General features: G+C 38.1%; 1 protein-coding gene across 7 annotated transcripts in view; it reads right to left on the bottom strand.

The window, feature by feature from the left end:
* Positions 1-18,711, bottom strand: part of CCSER2 (coiled-coil serine rich protein 2) — a 75,859-nt gene that overhangs the window by 38,143 nt on the left and 19,005 nt on the right. For 6 of the 7 annotated variants that reach the window (XM_020802249.3, XM_020802246.3, XM_072995123.2 and 3 more), the window contains exons 4-6: positions 7,140-7,230; positions 4,630-4,786; positions 714-903 (exon numbers count right to left, since the gene is read on the bottom strand). In XM_020802249.3, coding sequence (XP_020657908.3) covers positions 714-903; positions 4,630-4,786; positions 7,140-7,230 — 438 coding nt within the window. Of the gene's footprint in view, positions 1-713; positions 904-4,629; positions 4,787-5,456; positions 5,629-7,139; positions 7,231-18,711 lie in introns of those variants that run through there. The other variant, XM_078390958.1, reaches the window with a different exon arrangement.

Raw genomic sequence — 18,711 nt, 5'->3', positions numbered from 1 at the left:
GATGATTTTAAAACAGCTGATCGGCGATTTCAAAACGGCCACCGGGTTTTAAAAAATGGCTCCCCGCTCTTTTCTTGGACGGATTCCTCGCTGCACAGGCAGCGAAAATGGCCGCCCTGTGGAGGATCTTCGCTGGACGGTGGGTTTCAAGCCCCTAGGAACGCATTAATCAGGTTTTAATGCGTTTCTATGGGCTTTTTAATTTCGCATTACAACGTTTTCATTCTACAGCGCTTTCTATGGAACAAATTAGCGTAATGTGAGGCACCACTGTACTTTTGTGTGTGTGTGTGTGTAGTGCATGAATAGTAACAAAGCCAGGGAAACACTATATTGGTGAAATAAAGCAATGCATAGCAGCTTTGGATCCTAGCCAAATATTTAAAAAGAAAAAAAAAGAAACACTCGATTTTAATATTTCCACATAATGGCTTCCAGCATAACAACTCCAAGTGTTCCACCTATGAAGCAGACCTCTCCTCCTCACTGTAGCCAGCACCCATGAAACACAATTCTGAATGTCAGATGTCATGACCTTGAAAGATAATGCACACTGAATCCACTTTGTATGCATACTTCCAGTGAAATCATTGGAGCCAAGACAGTATTTAAGCAAAAAAAACCAGCTTTAAGAAAATTAAATTTTACTATAATACAAAGATAGATGGCATGGTGTTCCTTCCAGCATTACATTTTACATATTACTTACTAACCTGGTAAAGTATCCTCTTCATTTTCAAGAGCTGAGTTTTTACAGCTGTACAGTCTTGAACCATATGCCGAAGGGTCATTTCATCCAGCATCACAGTGTTAGCCGGCAAACTCCTTAGAGGTGGGTATAAGCTTGGTACTCCATAGCCTTCAATGTGGCCAAGAGGAGGAGAGTCCACATAGTTGCAGCTCCTGTAATATGTTTTCAGAAACTGATTTGAAGGTAGTCACTTTAGTGTGCTGGAGCAAAACAACATTTCATGGCAGTTTATGTCAAAATATGTTTGTCTTTTAAAGAGCTACAAGTATCTCTGATATTCCAAGAACGCCAAAACAATGGTCCTACATTGTACTTTAACACAAAGGACATCTTGCAACTGTCGATTTATGTTGACCTATTATTCAGTCTAAGGCTTCATAAAATGACAAATGAGACTCTTTGTACATCTTTGCCACAGATGTTTCTTATGCAGGAACAAGGAGGCAAGCTTTCTCTGGCAGTGTTCTGGCTTTGTAAAGTTGTTCCTTCAACAGTTTCTACTCGTTTAAGACTTTTGCTGATTTTTGAAGTTTATTATTTTGTGCTGTTCTCATCATCTAATTTGTTTTAACATGTTTTAACGTTGTCACGAACTGCTCTACTGCAGCTACTCAGACTCTTTTTCCACTAGCCTCTCTACTCCCTGTCCTTTTTATTTTCATATAGTGAATTCCTGAAGGCACAGAGTGAAAGGACCTCTCAAGCCATTTCACTACACTTCTTGACATGCAACCCCTTTCCCTTGCAGCTATGCCTTTTAAGAAATGATGCCCGCCCATGCTTTACACATAATGTACCACTGCCACCACCCCACACATGCTCCTTCTTATTTCAAACCCTGGTAGTTCAGCAAAGTGATTTCAGATATCAGAAAAAGTACCCAGATTTCCTCTGCACACAAAATCCACCCAAATCCTGGATAGGATTATATATATATTATTAAAAAGAAGAAAAAAGAAACAATCAGAAAAAGTTTAAATGGTTACACAACATGGGGATTACAGTGGTGCCTCGCTTAACGAGCGCACCGTATAACGAAGAATCCGTATAGCGATCCCTTTTTGGTGGTCGCTATACGGAGCTGCCCCAATCGCCGCACTCGCTTTGCGACGATTGGGGCGTCCGGCGGCCATTTTGGAGCCGCTGAACAGCTGATCAGCGGCTCCGAAATGGCCGCCGGATCACCCGAAATGGCCCCGTCAGTGTTTTTGTGCCCTCCCCTTGCTTACAGAGGTCGCGAAAACGCTGCGGGGGGCCATTTCGGGTCATCCGCGGCCATTAAAATGGCTGCAGACGACCCGAAATGCCCCCCCGCAGTGTTTTTGCGACCTCGGTAAGCAAGGGGAGGGCGCGAAAACACTGACAGGGGGCCATTTCGGGTCATCCGGTGGCCATTTTGGAGCCGCCGAACAGCTGATCGGCGGCTCCAAAATGGCCGCCGGACCGCAAAAACATCGCTGGAGGGGTAAGTTTTGGCGCCTATTGGAACGCATTAAACTAAGTTAAATGCGTTCCAATAGGCTTTTCCTGCCCCGTACAGCGATGTTTTCGCATAGCGAAGGTTAATCCGGAACGGATTAACCTCGCTATGCGGGGCACCACTGTACTTAACTAAAGAAAAGCTTTGCAAAGTTTTGGAACTTCTGAAAAGAGATGCACACAAACACAATAAAGTCTATCTAACATAACCTTTTATGTATTCCTACCCATGCTTTTATCTGAATAAGGTCTACTTTAGTGCAAACAGACACTTTCCTATAAAGTGTAAATGGAGTGCTACCCTTGCAACCAGAATGCTCCAACTCTCTCCCATCTTCCTGTTGCAGGCTTCTTACAGAGAACAAAAGCCTAAAGTTACAGAACAAGTACCTGTCATCAAGGCTTAATCCTTTGAAGTCACTCTGGCCAAATGGATTATCTCTTTAATGGGACATAATCCTTTGATAATATTTGCCATTGCCTCTGGGCAAGAAGGACTTTCCAAGAGAACCAGAAAGCAAAGTTTGCCTTGAACCATCTCTAAATAAAAACCAGGTGAATTAGGAAACTACAGTACTTCCCTTTGAAATACAGTCCAGTCACTGAAGTGACCAAGGCAATTAAGATGTTTCTGCATTTGGCTTTCCTCCCAGTCCATTTCATGAATTTCTCCATTTTATTTCCTGTAGCCCATTTTCAGTTTTTTTATCCCTTTGCATTAACTCTTTACAACTGTGTATTAAAATTCTAGCATGAATATCTGGCTGCAGAACCAGATGTTGAGAGTTTCATTCTTCACTGTGCCTCCTTGGCAAGGGCTGGACTAGATGATCCACAGAGTACCCTTTTAGCTGTGCAGTTCTAAGATTATCTAAGATTACTCACGTTTTGCTCTCTGCTCTGCTACCTTCAAATGAACAGTGATCAAATGATAACGGGAGTTAATATTAAGAATATCAGTCATGCTGTTGCCCAGTTATTTGTTGATTAATCTATTATCCAATTGACTCAAACACATTTTGAGAACAACAGGAATTCAACTGGATACTCATTAATTAGCAGCTATTTGCCATTTTAATTTACATTATTGCACCTACGTTAGCATCAGTGCTGAACTGTATTCTGGTCAAATTTTTAAAAACTTCTTTTACACATGTGTTGCTGTTGCAAATATGTTTAAGTTAATTCAAAGGGTTTTTTCGGGGGGTTAATTAGTCCATCTAAAGTTCAGATGATTCGTGTACATGTACAATTATTGCCCAGAATTCTATTCGAAATTTATACTAGTGTTACGTGTAATTGCATAAACTGTGGTAGTGAATTGCCGCTAATTAATGTGTTGTTTGCATTCCTGCTAACATGACAAGTCACAATCTGGCACAGTAGCAGGAATGTAACCAGCACTCATTAATTAGCAGCAATTTACTCCTGGGATTTACACAATTACACTTATGCTGGTGTAAATTCCCTCTGGAATTCTGATCATTAATTAAGGGCAGGATGCGCACCTAAGTACTACATTCAAATATTTACCACATATTTTTCTATACTCTGCAGGCAGAAGGTTTTGATTTCCAATACATACTGCAACTGCTTATGCTGTGGTGAGATGAATAGTTTTCTCTTTAATGTGAAATTAAACGTTTTTATGTTTTTATAAACTGATAGCAAATTCATGATAGTCATAAAAGTAGTTGTCAGGAATGGAAGATAAATACACCAACATTCAATTCCATAGACAACATTAGCTAAGATCCAGATATGCCCCCACTCCATATGTCACTGATATGAATAAAACCATTATCAGCAATATTATGCAAACAAAGTGCCAGCTGTATAGAAATAGTGCAAACATATCAGCTTACCAAAGGCTAGAAATAGATAGTTATCCTTTGCAATTGTATCATCTTTTCAGGAAGGAAAAAAGCAATTGGAGACATTGTGTTATCTAATTCGCCTGTATCCACCTACCAGGAAATAATCCCCTTTAAACCAAGTGGGAGTTACAGGATACAGACCTGGTTAAGTTACCAACAAATCTTTGTCTATGTGGGTGTGTTCATGCGTACACATACATGCATATGTATGGATATCTGCACTTAAAGGACATTAGAACTATAGAATGGATGGTAAGAGGGAAAAAAATGTTGCACTATCCTTAAATCTTTTATATAAAAATGCTATTTACTAGGTGAAAGCATATTTATGACAGGATTATTAGCGCTACTAAGTAAGACTCTTGCCTCAGCAACCCTTGTAGCTTTCCCCACCAGGAAACAATAATACGTTATGGTCTTGGGGCATAAACCACTCTTTGCTTAAGATCAAGTCTGAAATACCATGTTGCACCTGCAGTTGCGAAGTAAGAAAACAAAAACTTTTCACTCCAAGTGGCTTACCTGTTCAGATCATTTCTACTACGGGCACAGGGGTCAGTGTGCCCAAGATGATAATGGTCTTGGCTCCATCGCTGTGGTGCACTCTTCCACAACCCTTCCTTCTGCTGTCTGATATTTCTGTCTGGTCGCTCATAATGGTTCATATTTTCACAATCCACTACACAGATCAAAGTTATTTCAACATTAGTTTATGAAGGTAACTATCATCACTCAGAACTCCAAACTAGCTGATAGGTTCTACCCATCACTGATTTAGGTAGATAATTAAAGATTGGAAGTGATGTGAGGCAAATGAAAATAACTGAAAACTCATCTTAGTTACAATTAAAATGGTAGCTAAAAGAAATCTAACATTAGATCTCAAGAAAGCAATTTGACCCCACAAAGTTGCTCCTTCAGTTAACAGATTTAATTCTTCAGTCAATCAAGATGAAGAATAATTTGTAAAAGACAAATGCTGCTTAGAGAATTTTGCAGAATCTTTTTGTTCCGATTCTCTGTCATCAGAAAGTTAAGATTTAGGACAACATTTAAAAGGAACACAAAGAGCTATTCAGTTTATACGAAGAAACTTTCTTTTTAATACTTTTATAGCTGGCTATTTAAACTGGGTTTGGTTTTGGTCTTTACAAAAAGGTTTTAGACAATATACTCCACTATACAAGATGAAACTGAGATTTCAGAGTTCTCACAGTATACATGAACAAAGTTTTGGTATTCAAAAGCTGTATTCAGCAGCTATTTATAAATTGTTAAATGTTATGCCAATATCTAAATTGAAGCCAGATATGAAGAGTTTTAAGAAACCCTTCAGGCTTTTTACTTACCAAAACAGTGTCTCTTCACATTGTCAGATCCTGATTACAAGAAACTTTTCATAAGTGAGACGTCTGTTAGTCTGCTGCCTACTCAGACATAGTTTTGCATAAAACTGTGGTAAACAGGCCTTCCTTCCTGCCCATTGCCTGCTTACGTATTGTTGGGAAATGAGCCCAGTTTGACCCTGTGATTTAGAACTACGTCCTCCTTCACTGAATACATACTTGTTCCGCTACAACGACTGCTATAAATAGAGTGCAAGCTCCATCACAGACGCCAGAAAGGAATAAGAAAATAAGAGGCCTACAAACTACTCCAGCACTTGTTTCAGGCAATGTCTGTACAATGATTGTGAGCTGCAAGGTGCATTTCAATGTTCAGTGCAATCCTACAAGCAGCTCTTCAACAGATACTCGAACTCCTTTTCAATTTAACAGTTTTCACAAATCAATCCAAAGGTAACAGAATTTACAGAAAATACTTTTATACTAATCTGGCAAAGCTGCTTTTTAAAAAAAGCATTTCATGATTTTAACATAACTATTTTGTTATATAAATATACACAACCTACCAATAATTTAAATTAAAGGTACTGAGAAATTTGAAAACTGAAGCCTACTGAAAAAAACATACTGCCAATGTGATGCATAAACAGAGGGTGAGTTTTATTTATATAGATCAACACACACAATACTACTTGTTCAAGTGGAAAAAAAACTCACAGTATTATGACTTTCCATTCAGTAGAAACTCAGTGGATATTGGACCAAAACATTAAGCAAAACTAGATATTAAGCAAAACTATAGATGTACAGTACTATTTGGAAAAGGTTCAGTGATAATGCAGTTTAAAACCAAATCACTTTTGAATTGATAATTCAGAAAGTTATATAGTACTATTAGCAGCAGCAGTAGTCATTTTTATGTTTTCTCTGAATATAGTTATGAAGGTGAGCAGAGAGATTCAGTGCTGCTGGTAGTATTTTATTATTTATTAAAATATTTTACCCCATCTTTCTCCTTAAAAAGGACACAAGGCAACTCACATTATTAAAAGAAAATATTTAAAGGTAAACACAATAAGCGTATAAATATTTTAAAAAGAACAAATACTATTTTGAGAAATTGAAAACAAAAGCAATACTAAAAACATTCAAAGCATTAATGCATAACAATCCATTTAAAAATCCCATTTGGGCAGCCAGTCACAAAGGGAAAGCTCGTCTGAAGAGAAAGGCATTTGCCTGCTTGCGGAAGGATAGCAAAGATGGGGCCAGTCTGTCCTCCTGTAGGAGGGCGTTCCAAAGTCTGGGCGCATACCTAGGAGCATCCTAAGATGAAACTAGAAAATACATTTAACAGTGCTGAAAGATGTCTGCCTGTCATAGTATACTATCGTGCATTTGTATGATTTGTTTTGTAATACTGGAAGTTCCACGGGCTTAACTTGCAAATGTAACAGCTACAGTATGTATTTCTAAGAAAACTGCAGTATGAGAAGGAAAACAGGTTAACCACAAGGAGTGTGCATTCTGTTTAACATTTAGCTTCACTACTAAATTTAAGGGAAATGGTGGTTGTGTATAACAAGGAGACAAACTAATAAAGGAGAACACCTTTATTAGCTTGTCTCCTTGTTATACACAACAGGGAGAGAATGACAAGGAAGACATTGGAATTATTTCACTAACCATTGTCACAGGGTGTATCTTCAGGTAAGTCAACATCAAGCATAAGATCATCATCTTCAAGATCACATGAATCAAGGTTATTCAAGATATCCTACAAGAAAAAAAGCATATTTATTTCTGTTTGTTTCTTTGACCTACGTGCATTTTGGAAGTAAAAATGTTATAGAAATTCTCGCTATTGGACACACTAAGCACCAAAGTGAAAAGAAACTTAAAAAGCCAAAGCTGGGGAGGGCAGGTAAGAATGCTATCTCACATTTAGGAACTGCTAGGACAGTTTGATCCCTCTGCCTTCTTTATAAAGATCTAGGCTATAGTACTTAGTTTTCTACACATAAGTACTGTAAGTGTATTTGAAGCTGAGGGTGTAAAGGCATCAATAAAGGCCATATATGTCCCTATGTCATATTCTTGGGCATGAACAGCTGCAGAGTTAGTTATTCAATGAAACAAATTATTCAAATCAATTCAGTAGATTCATCTACAGAAGCTTAGTCTAAAATATGGGAACAAAAAACCTCAAAAAGAATTTGAAAATACATCTCTATATTCCTATACAGTCTTCCCAATGTATAGGTCCAGTTTGTAGTAAAGCTACAAGTTTACTGTAGTTATGTTATAAATTCTTACAAGCAGTAATAAGGAGAATGTAATGGGGAAGTCTTAATAGAAAATTAATTTGTTAGTAAAAGAATGTCTATCAAGAGAACAGCTATTTCAATAAATATTGTACAATTTAAAAAACTTGTCCAGTTCTGACATTCAGTTGACTCATCTAATTAAAACTGTAAAGTGACAAGAGTGTGAGAAGCAAACTAGTTACAGTACTAGAGTACAATATGAAGTTATTAACAGCATAATTCCTGGTTCATTCACTGGACTGTGTCACAGTGTCAGTTCAAATATGTAACCAAGAAATAGTAAATGTACCTTGCTATCTTAAAATTGTCACCTAAAATGTGTGACAGAAGGAAAGCTTGTCTGATGATTAAAACATTAATACTATCCCGAGAGAGAGCCAATAACCTACTTTCAATATATAAAGCTCTAATTTATGGTGTTGAATTCTGAACTGCATGTTAGTGTTTCCTGACACAAGTTGTGCCACTAAAACAGCAAAATCCATACCTTTAAAAGAAAAAAAAGGAAGATAAATAGTACAAACACTTCACAGTGAGGGAACCATGAACAAGAGCCAGAGGCTGGACACAGGTTCATTACTGCAGCTACCATGGCAACCAAGGGTAAGTATGGGAGCCCTTTCAACCTAATCATCTTGCTATCCAATCAGGGAGGAGCATCCACCCACCTTGCCATTATCATCTTCAATCTCCCTGAAACTTAACTAAATAATTTTATGAACAAATAAGTGTGTAGTCATGTAAGAAACAAACACTACTATTCGCCCGTAATACCACCACCTCTCTGTCCTCTCTTACTGATTATGGCAAGCAAAAACAACAATAAAAATATTTTGCTGAATTAGAAATTAGAGAAAAGCTCATTTGGACAAACATCATCTACTTGCATTTCAGAAGCAATTCAGTATTTTTCCACTGGAATTTCTTGACAAAGCTTACCCAAACTCATAATACTACGGTTGTTAAGCATAAATGTAATACAGATGTACATTTTTTCATACAAATGTAGAAACAGCTGAGCATAGTAACAATTCCTCACACTGATAATGAGGAAGGATTCATTTTTTAGAACAGTTGGTTCAAACCATTAAAATATGCTCTTTACTAAGCAAAACAGAAGTAAACCACAACAGAACTCACTAGAATACTACATGAAATACAGTGGTGCCTCACATTACGACGTTAATTCGTTCCAGCGAAATCGCTGTAAAACGAAAACGTCGTAATGCGATTTTGAAAAGCCCATAGGAATGTGTTAAAACCCGATTAATGCGTTCCTAGGGGCTTGAAACTCACCGTCCAGCGAAGATCCTCCATAGCGCGGCCATTTGCGCTGCCTGTGCAGCGAGGAATTCATCCCAGAAAACAGCGGGTGGCCATTTTGTTTACCCAGTGGCCATTTTGAAACCGCCGATCAGCTGGCCGAAAATCATCGCTTTGCAATGATCGGTTCCCGAAGCAGGGAACCGATCATAGCAAAGTGAAATTCCCCCATAGGGAACATAATTTTGCAGTCGCTTTCGCAAAAACATCAACGACTAGCGATTTCGTCGTCAAATGGAGGGCCCGTTAAGCGAGGCACCACTGTACTTCTCCATTTTGTCCAAGAAATTTTTTGCTTGTTCATTCCAAATTTTCTACCTACTGTAACAAAAGAATGCTTTACATCGACAACTATGAATATTTTTATGAAAAAACATCATACATTGGTGTAAATGAACAAGGTGCAAGACCAGGCATGGAATTTCTGATTTTTTTTAACCCACTACAACTAGAAGATTTTGGTAAGAATCCCTATGTCTACAACTTTGACAGTTTTAGTAAAAAAAAAAATCCAAGCTCTCAGAGAAATTGCAAGATATACCCCTGTTCCCTGCCAAGGCTCTCTCTGCAGATGGCCATTAAAGCATAGAGAAGGACATGGGCAGAGCTTTCTAAATTCATGGGATTAGCAAAGTATTAGGGAATGGTAGTTTCGCTGCTAATCAGGCATTGTAGAATATGCCTCTCAAAAAAACTACCAGACGCCTAAAGCTTTGCTGTTCGCAGAGAACTTTAAAAAACTCCACCACAACCTCCTCATTGCTTTAATGGCCCTCTGCAGACCAAGGCTTGGCAAGGATTAGATGTGTATCCTGAAATTCCTCTAAGAACTTGGCCACTTCTTCAAACTTAGTGTCAAGGTTTCTTATCCGTAAAGAAACACCAGTAGCTTCTGCTAAGACATGCAAAACTTCTACCTGATGAGGTACCCAGGACAAACCCTAGTTCTTGCCATGCAAAGTTCAGCAGAGCTTACAAGTGAGAACTCTGTCACCTACAATGAATTTGCAGTTATGCAAATAGTTACAAATATCAGAATTATATATTTTACATCTCACTCTAAGAATACAGGAGCAGATGAAAACACCTATCCTTTCAATACTTGAACATGGAAACATCAAACTATGTTCCTGTGCTGCCATCTAGCCTTCATCCATGAACTGACCAAACACTACAGTATATGAAAATGTTCACCACAACAGGTCAACCAAGTTTACAAAGAGTTCATGACACTAATGACTAAAGCTACTCTTTCAAACAACAAATTTTACTTTACTGAAACTATTAGCATTAAAATGTCTGTATTTCTATAAATCTATGTGACTCGTTACAATTACTTACAAATGCCATATACATAAATAAAGCCTCGGGAAATGTATGATGGCTTCTTGTGTCTCATAAATGAAAGCTTCTAAAAAGAGGACTGTCACATCCTGCATATACATTCTTATCCCAGATAATGAACAAGAAAGATAGTACATGCTGTTTTATTGAGAATGTCTATGTCTTAGTAGGAAAATTTATTTTTTTCCAAGAAGGTTAACTACTTATATTGTAGACAAAAAAATTTCCACATTTGACTTCAGCAGTGAGCGCTAGCAGAACAAGGGTTCACTTACTTTGTTCAGCCTTGCAGAAATCCAGTTATGGCATTCCAAATAACAAACTTTCCTAATCTTAGTAAAAGTAAAATAAAATTAGCACAAATTTCAACCCTGTCTGATTTCTAACATTCAGAGAATGAGTGTGTGAGAGAGTGTGAGTAAGAGAGGGAGAGAGAGAGAACACACACACACACACACACAGAGAGAGAGAGAGAGAGAGAGAGAGAGAAGGGTGGAATTAAAATATTTTAAATAAATAAATAAAATATCAAAAGCAGTAAACTAGCCCAAACTGATTTGACTGTTACTACAGATTGCTAAAAGGAGGACAGGATGCCACATAGGAGCCAAACTAATTTGTTTTTGGCTTCACTGTGAAAGACCACCGCATATGAACTGATTTTTGTCAGAGAGGGCCTCTGAAAATTAATACGTTGTTAAAATGTTTTTTGGTTTTAACAAAAAGCCCTACATGAGAGTTTCAATTCAAAGTTAGAGCTCAAGGATCTTATTGTGTAACTAGGATTATGAATTCTAATTCTGTGTTATGAAACTATACTCACATAATCTATTGTTTAAACGTTTTCAAATTTGATTCCAATTGTTCTTGGATTGAGGCCTTAGGCTCCACAGTTTCTATACAGATTACTTAGGTTAATCTTTCTCTCTCCCCAACTACTCAGTATATTACTCAATCTACAACACTTGTTCCAAAACTGGGGGATGTGGCCCCCCCAGAGAAGGAGTGAGGCCGAGATTTCCATGAAGAAAAACAGTAATTTTTATCAACTTTAATTTTCTGCAATATATACCTTTTTACTATTTTTTACAAGTAAAACTTTTTATTTCTAATTTAAAATATTTTTTACTTTTGTGTTCACTTTAAAATTTGGTGTATGGGGGTGTGGGTGTGGGAGAGAGTGTGTGTATGTGCATGTTAATAGGAGGCTTGATTATCATAGTGGAACGGTGTGAAGGTTTTGCAAAGATTAAAAGGGGAGGTTACGCTGAAAAGACTGACACATTTTTCAGGTTCAGACACTTTATGAAAATTCTACAGTTTCCAAACTGCATAAACTGGAGTTTTTGTCTCCAGGGAGGAGCATATACTTTTTAACAGCAATATATGGAAATGAGAAATAACAGATCTCATGAGCCCTATTTTTCTAACTCTAACTGAAATTATTAAAAATATAAGAGATAAAGAGTGGCAGAAATTAATAGAAAGGGCTATCAAGAAGAGAAGAGAGTCAGATACTTAGGGATTCAAATTACAAAGAAAACTAGTACATTATTCAAAGATAATTATATGAAGTTATTAAAGAGATGCATAATAGTTTAGAGAGATGGGATAAATTACAGCTATCACTGATGGGAAGAATAGCAACCATCAAAAAGAATGTGCTACCTAAAATTTTATTTTATTCCAGACAATTCCCATAATATTAAAACAGTCATTTTTCCAAGAACTTGATAAAATAATCATGAGACTTGTGTGGCAAGGTAAAAAAAAACAATAATTAAAATCAAAGCAATGCAAGATACCAAACAAAGAGCAGGTTTTGGTCTCCCAGATTGGACATTGTATTATAGAGCCTGTTACTCTGGATAAAGGAATGGATAACTTTAGATAATGATAGACTACTCAAGTTGAAAGGACATGATCTACAGTTAGGTTGACATGCTTTTCTATGGTACAAAAAAAAGAGCAGAAAAGTTTCAACTCATACTATAAAGAAGAGCCTTACTAGGGACTTGGAAAAAGATTATATAGCAGATTTACCAAAAAAAACACCAGCCTGGGTATCACCTATAGAGGCCTTTACACAACCTAATCTCATGACAGAAGCGAAACTTTTTAAGATGTCAAGATCTGTTTAAAAAGCATTATGAGTTAAGGTCCAAAGATGAGTTAGAAACACAAAACATATACTGTATATAGACTGGTGGTCTAGATCGGGGTCCCCAACCCCTGGTCCACGGCCTGGTGCCGGTCCGTGGGCTTCCTGGAACTGGGCTGTGGAGAAGGATCTCCCACACACACACAGTGAGCGTGTCGCGCTTGCAGAGGGGCATGTCGCAAGTGCGACATGCCCACCCACGAGCGCAGGGGTGCCTCCATACACCCACATATATGGAGCCTGCACCCCCAACCAGTCTGCGGTCCCAAAAAGGTTGGGGACCTCTGGTCTAGAGTACAAATGGGACCTAGGTACTCAAAAGATAAAATAGAGGGCTTTTACACGGAATGAACGGTATTTGAAAAACGTTTGCTGGGTTCAAATGACAAAGTGATTAAGAAAATGTATGATTATTTGCTTGAAACTGAAATGCAAGAAGAGATGGTAGGAGAATACATGATTAGGTGGGCACAAAATATAGGACATAATATTGATATTGATCAATGGTTGCAAATATGGAAAAATAATATAAAGCTCATAAAATCGGTAAATTTTAAGGAGAACATATATAAGATGTTTTATAGATGGTATATGACTCCAAAAATTGTCAAACATTTATACAGAGGTGTCAAATGTCTGTTGGAAGTGTGAAGTACAAGAGGGAAGCTTTTACCATATGTGATGGACTTCTAGAGTAGTGAAACAGTATTGGATAACAGAACATACTCTATTACAAAAAAATATTGCTTTGTAATATTCCACTAACCCCGGAATTGTTTTTACTGAGCATTATACTGGATAATATAGATAAGACAAAAAACTACCTAGTTATATACCGTATATAGTCACTGCAGCCAGAATTCTTTATGCCAAGAACTGGAAGAAATCGGAGATACCGAAACAAGAGGAACTCATTGAGAAGATATGGGAAGTGGCAGAAATGGATATACTACCAGAAGTGATGTAAGACTGTCCAATACAAAAGGCAACTGAATGATGGGATTTGTTACATAAATGGCTTGAGTCAGCAAATAGAGCTTGAGTAACATAGAATTAAACTAATATGTAACTGTAAGTAGAAACCTAGAGGGCAATCAAATTGTAGAAAGGTGAAAAAGTGGACTTGATATTGCAACACGAACAGTTTAGATGACAGTACATCTTGTGTTCTCCTCCCTCCTCTTTCTCCCCCCCACATCCTTTTTTACCTTCTGCACTCCTTATCTTATCCCTAGTTTTTCAAAAATTAAAAATAAATTTTAAAAAGAGGCAGTTTAATTATCATAGTGGAAAGGTGTGAGGGTTTTGCAAAGATAAAAGGGGGAGGTTATGCTGAAAAGACTGCCACATTTTTCAGGTTCAGATACTTTCTGAAAATTCTGCAGTTCCCAAACGGCATAAACTGGAGTTTTTGTCTCCAGGGGCATATACTTTTTAGCAGCAATATATGGAAATGAGAAATAGCATATCTCAAGAGACCTATTTTTCTAATTCTAACTAAAATTATTCCTGGGGCCTTTTTCCCCTCTCCATATGAATATAATTTTGTACATTCTCCAGGATTGCTTACAATACAATTGCTTCCTTGGGTGATGTGGAATCCATTTAAGACATAAGACATAAGACATAAGAAATTTATTTGTCATTGCGCTCACAAGTGGGTGCAACGAAATGAGGTGCTCTTCCCCAAGGTAAAACTGGAAAACACTACAAAAAAAAAGTTAAAATATACACAACTTTCACCATCCAAATATAGATACCCCGTTTTCTCTCAGCAATTAAAATCCACCAAAAACCTATGTGATGTGGTTTAGTTAAAAATAAAGTTGATATTAAAATATCTGGCATTTGTGGAGCAACAACAGGATCACTGACAGAAGCCATACTAAAACACCACCCTAGATCATATATGCCAGAACACCACTGACAATCCAAGGGTGAAAGGGCATGGAGGGGGAACAACAGATGTCCAGGATCCTGCGCTTACTCTGGTGTTGATCTTGTCTCCATCAGTAACCTCAATCTGCATGACCTTTATCCAGAATCTGTCTCTGAAAAATTGGAGCTTATTCTGTCTAGGTACAGCACATCTGTCACGCTGTCACTGACATCAGTGTTCACTCCCTGCTGATACTACATTTATATACTTAAACATCCAGTGAGCAGACTGTATCCAGCAAATGCTTTACGTTTGCTGCAAAAAACTAATATGACATCTCCACAAATTCTTTTAAAAGTCACTTTCCTCACTACACCTGTGGTTTAACCAAATCCACTGCATCAAAATGCCTAGCAAGTTATACTTCCAACTCTACACTGCACATCACTGACAATTTTTGTTTATATTTTAAACAGTTTTTGTGATAAGTACCACCACCCAGCTCTTCTACAATACTAAAGATCATCCACTTTCTGCCAGAGCTCTCTTGACAAAAGAGGAAATACTTGCTTGTCTTATGTAGCAGTTGTAACCACAGAAATCAGAACTAACCACTTAGAGGGAAATACAGGAAGCGATTAAAAGTTGTCTCTTTTTTTGGTACACCAGGATTCCAATACTAAATGCGAAAAACACAAACTTTACTACAAATATTCAGGAAGTCATTTACTTTACATTATCAAAACTAACATTATGGACCCCAGTGTGACACTCCTTCACTCACAATAAGAATTTGGTAAGAGTTGTGCTTGAGATTGGACATGATTAGCTGCCTAGAGTGGTCGAAATGACTAGATAGGCGGGGTATAAATACAATAAATAAATAAATAAAAATGATTATACTTTATATGGCCACCGTCACAATAATGATAATACCACAGCAAATAACAGTATTTTATACTATTGGTAGCCTAATGTGTAAGCCAGATCAGTACAGCCTCTTAAAAAATGTCTCTGATCTGGACATAAGTGTACACTGAGCAGAAAGCAGGACTGACACTATAAAGTACTGGCTGTTCCCATAGGCCTGCTTCATACTGCCACCAGACCTCTTGCAGGCAAATATACGGGAAAGATGTGTTTTGGTCTTTGCACCGAATCAGCAAAATTGTCAGTTCTGGATATCATCTGGTCACCTGTGTGACTGTAGTTCGGATTCCAGCTGAAACCTATGCAATTTTGATTTGTCTTCACCATGTGCAACAATAGAGCTCAATCTCTCTCTCTCTTTCCTGTTTTAGGTCTGGCTTTTGTTCACTTGTTATTTCATCTGCTGTGCTGTATTTCATTACAATTGCTAATTTATTATTTTCAGGTTCTTTAATTTTTCAGTTACCTATTTTAGCTAGGTTTGGCCAGCATGCCCAGGTAGTAGGGATTTCAGCTTCATTTCATCATTAGTGAGTACACAAAAGGAAGACTTTTTTTAGATACCACAATTATTTGCAAGGATATCTAAAGACGGTCCATCATATATTGTTTTGTAAAAGAATCACATAAGCCTATTATCATTGTGACTGAGATGTTGCCCAAAAATAAAAAAAGAAAGTCTGAAGCCTTATAATCAATCTCCCTGACAATATTTGTTGACACTCATCAATACTTGATAGCTATACTAATCAGACATCTAAGCAGACTCTGGCTGAAACTTTCTTGCTTAGCATAGTTAAGCTGCAACTAGACTAAGCCTCCTGCATCAGTAGAACCAAATCCCACTGATTCAATGGACCAGCTCTAGTTGCAACTAAGTATGTTGAGCAACAGGACTTCAGGCTCTGGATCTCACTGAGAATGGTCATCTACATATACGGTACTCCAGCCTTTGACTGAAGCAACACTATTCTTTTTCATCAGTATGGAAGAATTAGCCAATTTTTTTCATTTAGATATGGTTACAAGGCACCTTCCTCAAGACACACCAATGATAAAAATGAAAACCTCTGAGAACCAAGCCACAAAATTATATCATGAAGGAGAGAGAGAAAAATCTGAACTTGTTTACAAAATCACCCAGAAATTCTCAAAACCATTTCTGCTTAAGAAAGGGTACATCAGTAGTTCCCAAACTGTGTGCTGCAGCACCCTGGGGCACCACCAAACCCAGCCAGGGGTGCTTCACCTTCCCTCTCCATCCCCCCTAACTCAAAGTATCTGTAGCGATTGGCCCTGTCATTTCTGCCACTCACGCTCAAGAGCTTATTTGCAAGAGCCTCTGAGAGAGCTGGAGAGGCAGAGTCAATTGATATATGAGGCTTGGCTGAAGGAGGAGTCAGATAGGGAGCAGAGAGGAATCAGGTAGAAATAGGAGTAAGATAGCAAAGAGATAGGGATGAGCTAGGAACTGGTTAGGGAATTGATGAGGAGATAAAAAGAACTGGCTAGAAAGAGATAGGTTGGTGATGTGTTTATGAAACTAAACAAAGAGTAACAAAGTAATGAGGAAACTGATAGGCTAAGGCCAATGAACTTTGATTATTTATTTATTTATTTATTTATTTATTTATTTATTTATTTATTCATTCATTCATTCATTCATTCATTCATTCATTCATTCATTCTACTTATATGCCGCCTATCTGGTCTTGCGACCACTCTAGGCAGCTGAAAGATTTCTAATACTGTTTGAAATACTGTTTCACTTCAATAAATACGTTTTGTTTGTTCGCAAGACAAGTGTCCAGACATATGTTAATGATATTGTGGATTCAGATAATCCACGGGTGGCAGCATAAAGGGAACGCACCAGCGAGCCTTTGTGAGGGAATAATAAATAAGGGACACGGGGTTCGCAACAGTGGCAACACTGTGGCCAGTGAAAAAGTTTGGGAACCACTGTGCTATGTTCTTCTTTCAATTCACAAGTACAATAAGTATCTGCAAAACTTATTGTTTCTGATCCAACAGGCCATTACATTTATACTTTTCTGCAGTTTGTGTTCCTCTTACTCTAGTCCATTTGGTTTTCAATCTCTTTACGTCCAAGAACATTTTCTGCACAGGCATCAGCCACACCATTCTCGCAGATTACAGAGGATGTACAGCCATGCTTTACAGTACAGTGGTGCCCCGTAGAGCGAGTGCCCCGTTTGATGACGAATCCGCATAGCAATGTAAATTTTGTGATCGCAAAAGCGATTGCATTGCGATGGTTTTAATGGCTTAAAATCGCATTGCGATGATCGGTAAGCATTTTGCTTACCTATTTTCGTATTGTGATGTTTAGAAAACAGCTGATCGGTGGTTCCGAAATGGCCACCGGAAAAAATGGCCGCCCACGGCATTTTCGCGCCATTTCCTCGCTTACCGGGCAGCAAAAATGGTGGCTGGATGGAGGATTTCCGCATAGCGGTGAGTTTTTTCCCCATAGGAACGCATTAAATGGGATTTAATGCGTTCCTATGGGGTTTTTCGTTCCGTATAGCGACAATTCCGGATAGCGACGATTTTCCTGGAACGGATTATCGTCGCTATGCGGGGCACCACTGTACATACTTAGTTCCCATATAGCACTGGCCAGACCTTCTGTGTATTACTGTGTATATAGACTGCATCTTAGAATATACCCAGCATTCCCTTTCAGACACACATTTTATAGGAAGATCACAGCATATTGGCTGAAATCCAATTGGTAGGCATTTTTAATTTAATCTAACTAAAAACTTCCTACCCCCCTCAGGTTCTGAGGTTCACTAGCAATCTTTTTCACCTCTAGGAAGCTTTTTAGGAGCCTTGGGGCAGGGGAAGGAAGCCTTTAATATTGGAAAATCACTGCCACATCGTCATTGGCAGTCATGATCCAGCAGCACAACTACTGCTGCAATTTTCCAAAAACTTCCCAAAGGCAAGAGGGACCCTGAGCAAGCCTCAGAATCTGCGGGGGTGTGGGGGAGGAAATAGAACATTTTCAATTTAATATAATGTAATTTATCCATTGCCATATGATGAGCTCTTCCAACTTGGACAGCATAAATTTATGCCAACAGAATTTTAGCCATCAAATGAAATGGACAGTTTCTAGGCACTTTTTGTATCTTCATCCACCTCCTTCTGGCTATGCCTTGCAAGTTAGTCATGCTCCAAGTAACCAGCCTCTTGACCTGTTAGTTGAGCAACTAGGTATGCAAAGAGAAAAAAAAAACATGGTGCTACTGAGCCACAATAGAT

This window comes from Pogona vitticeps, chromosome 3, assembly GCF_051106095.1.
Source record: "Pogona vitticeps strain Pit_001003342236 chromosome 3, PviZW2.1, whole genome shotgun sequence".
In the NCBI taxonomy this organism is placed as follows: Eukaryota; Metazoa; Chordata; class Lepidosauria; order Squamata; family Agamidae; genus Pogona; species Pogona vitticeps.
This window is presented reverse-complemented; position numbering and strand designations above follow the sequence as displayed.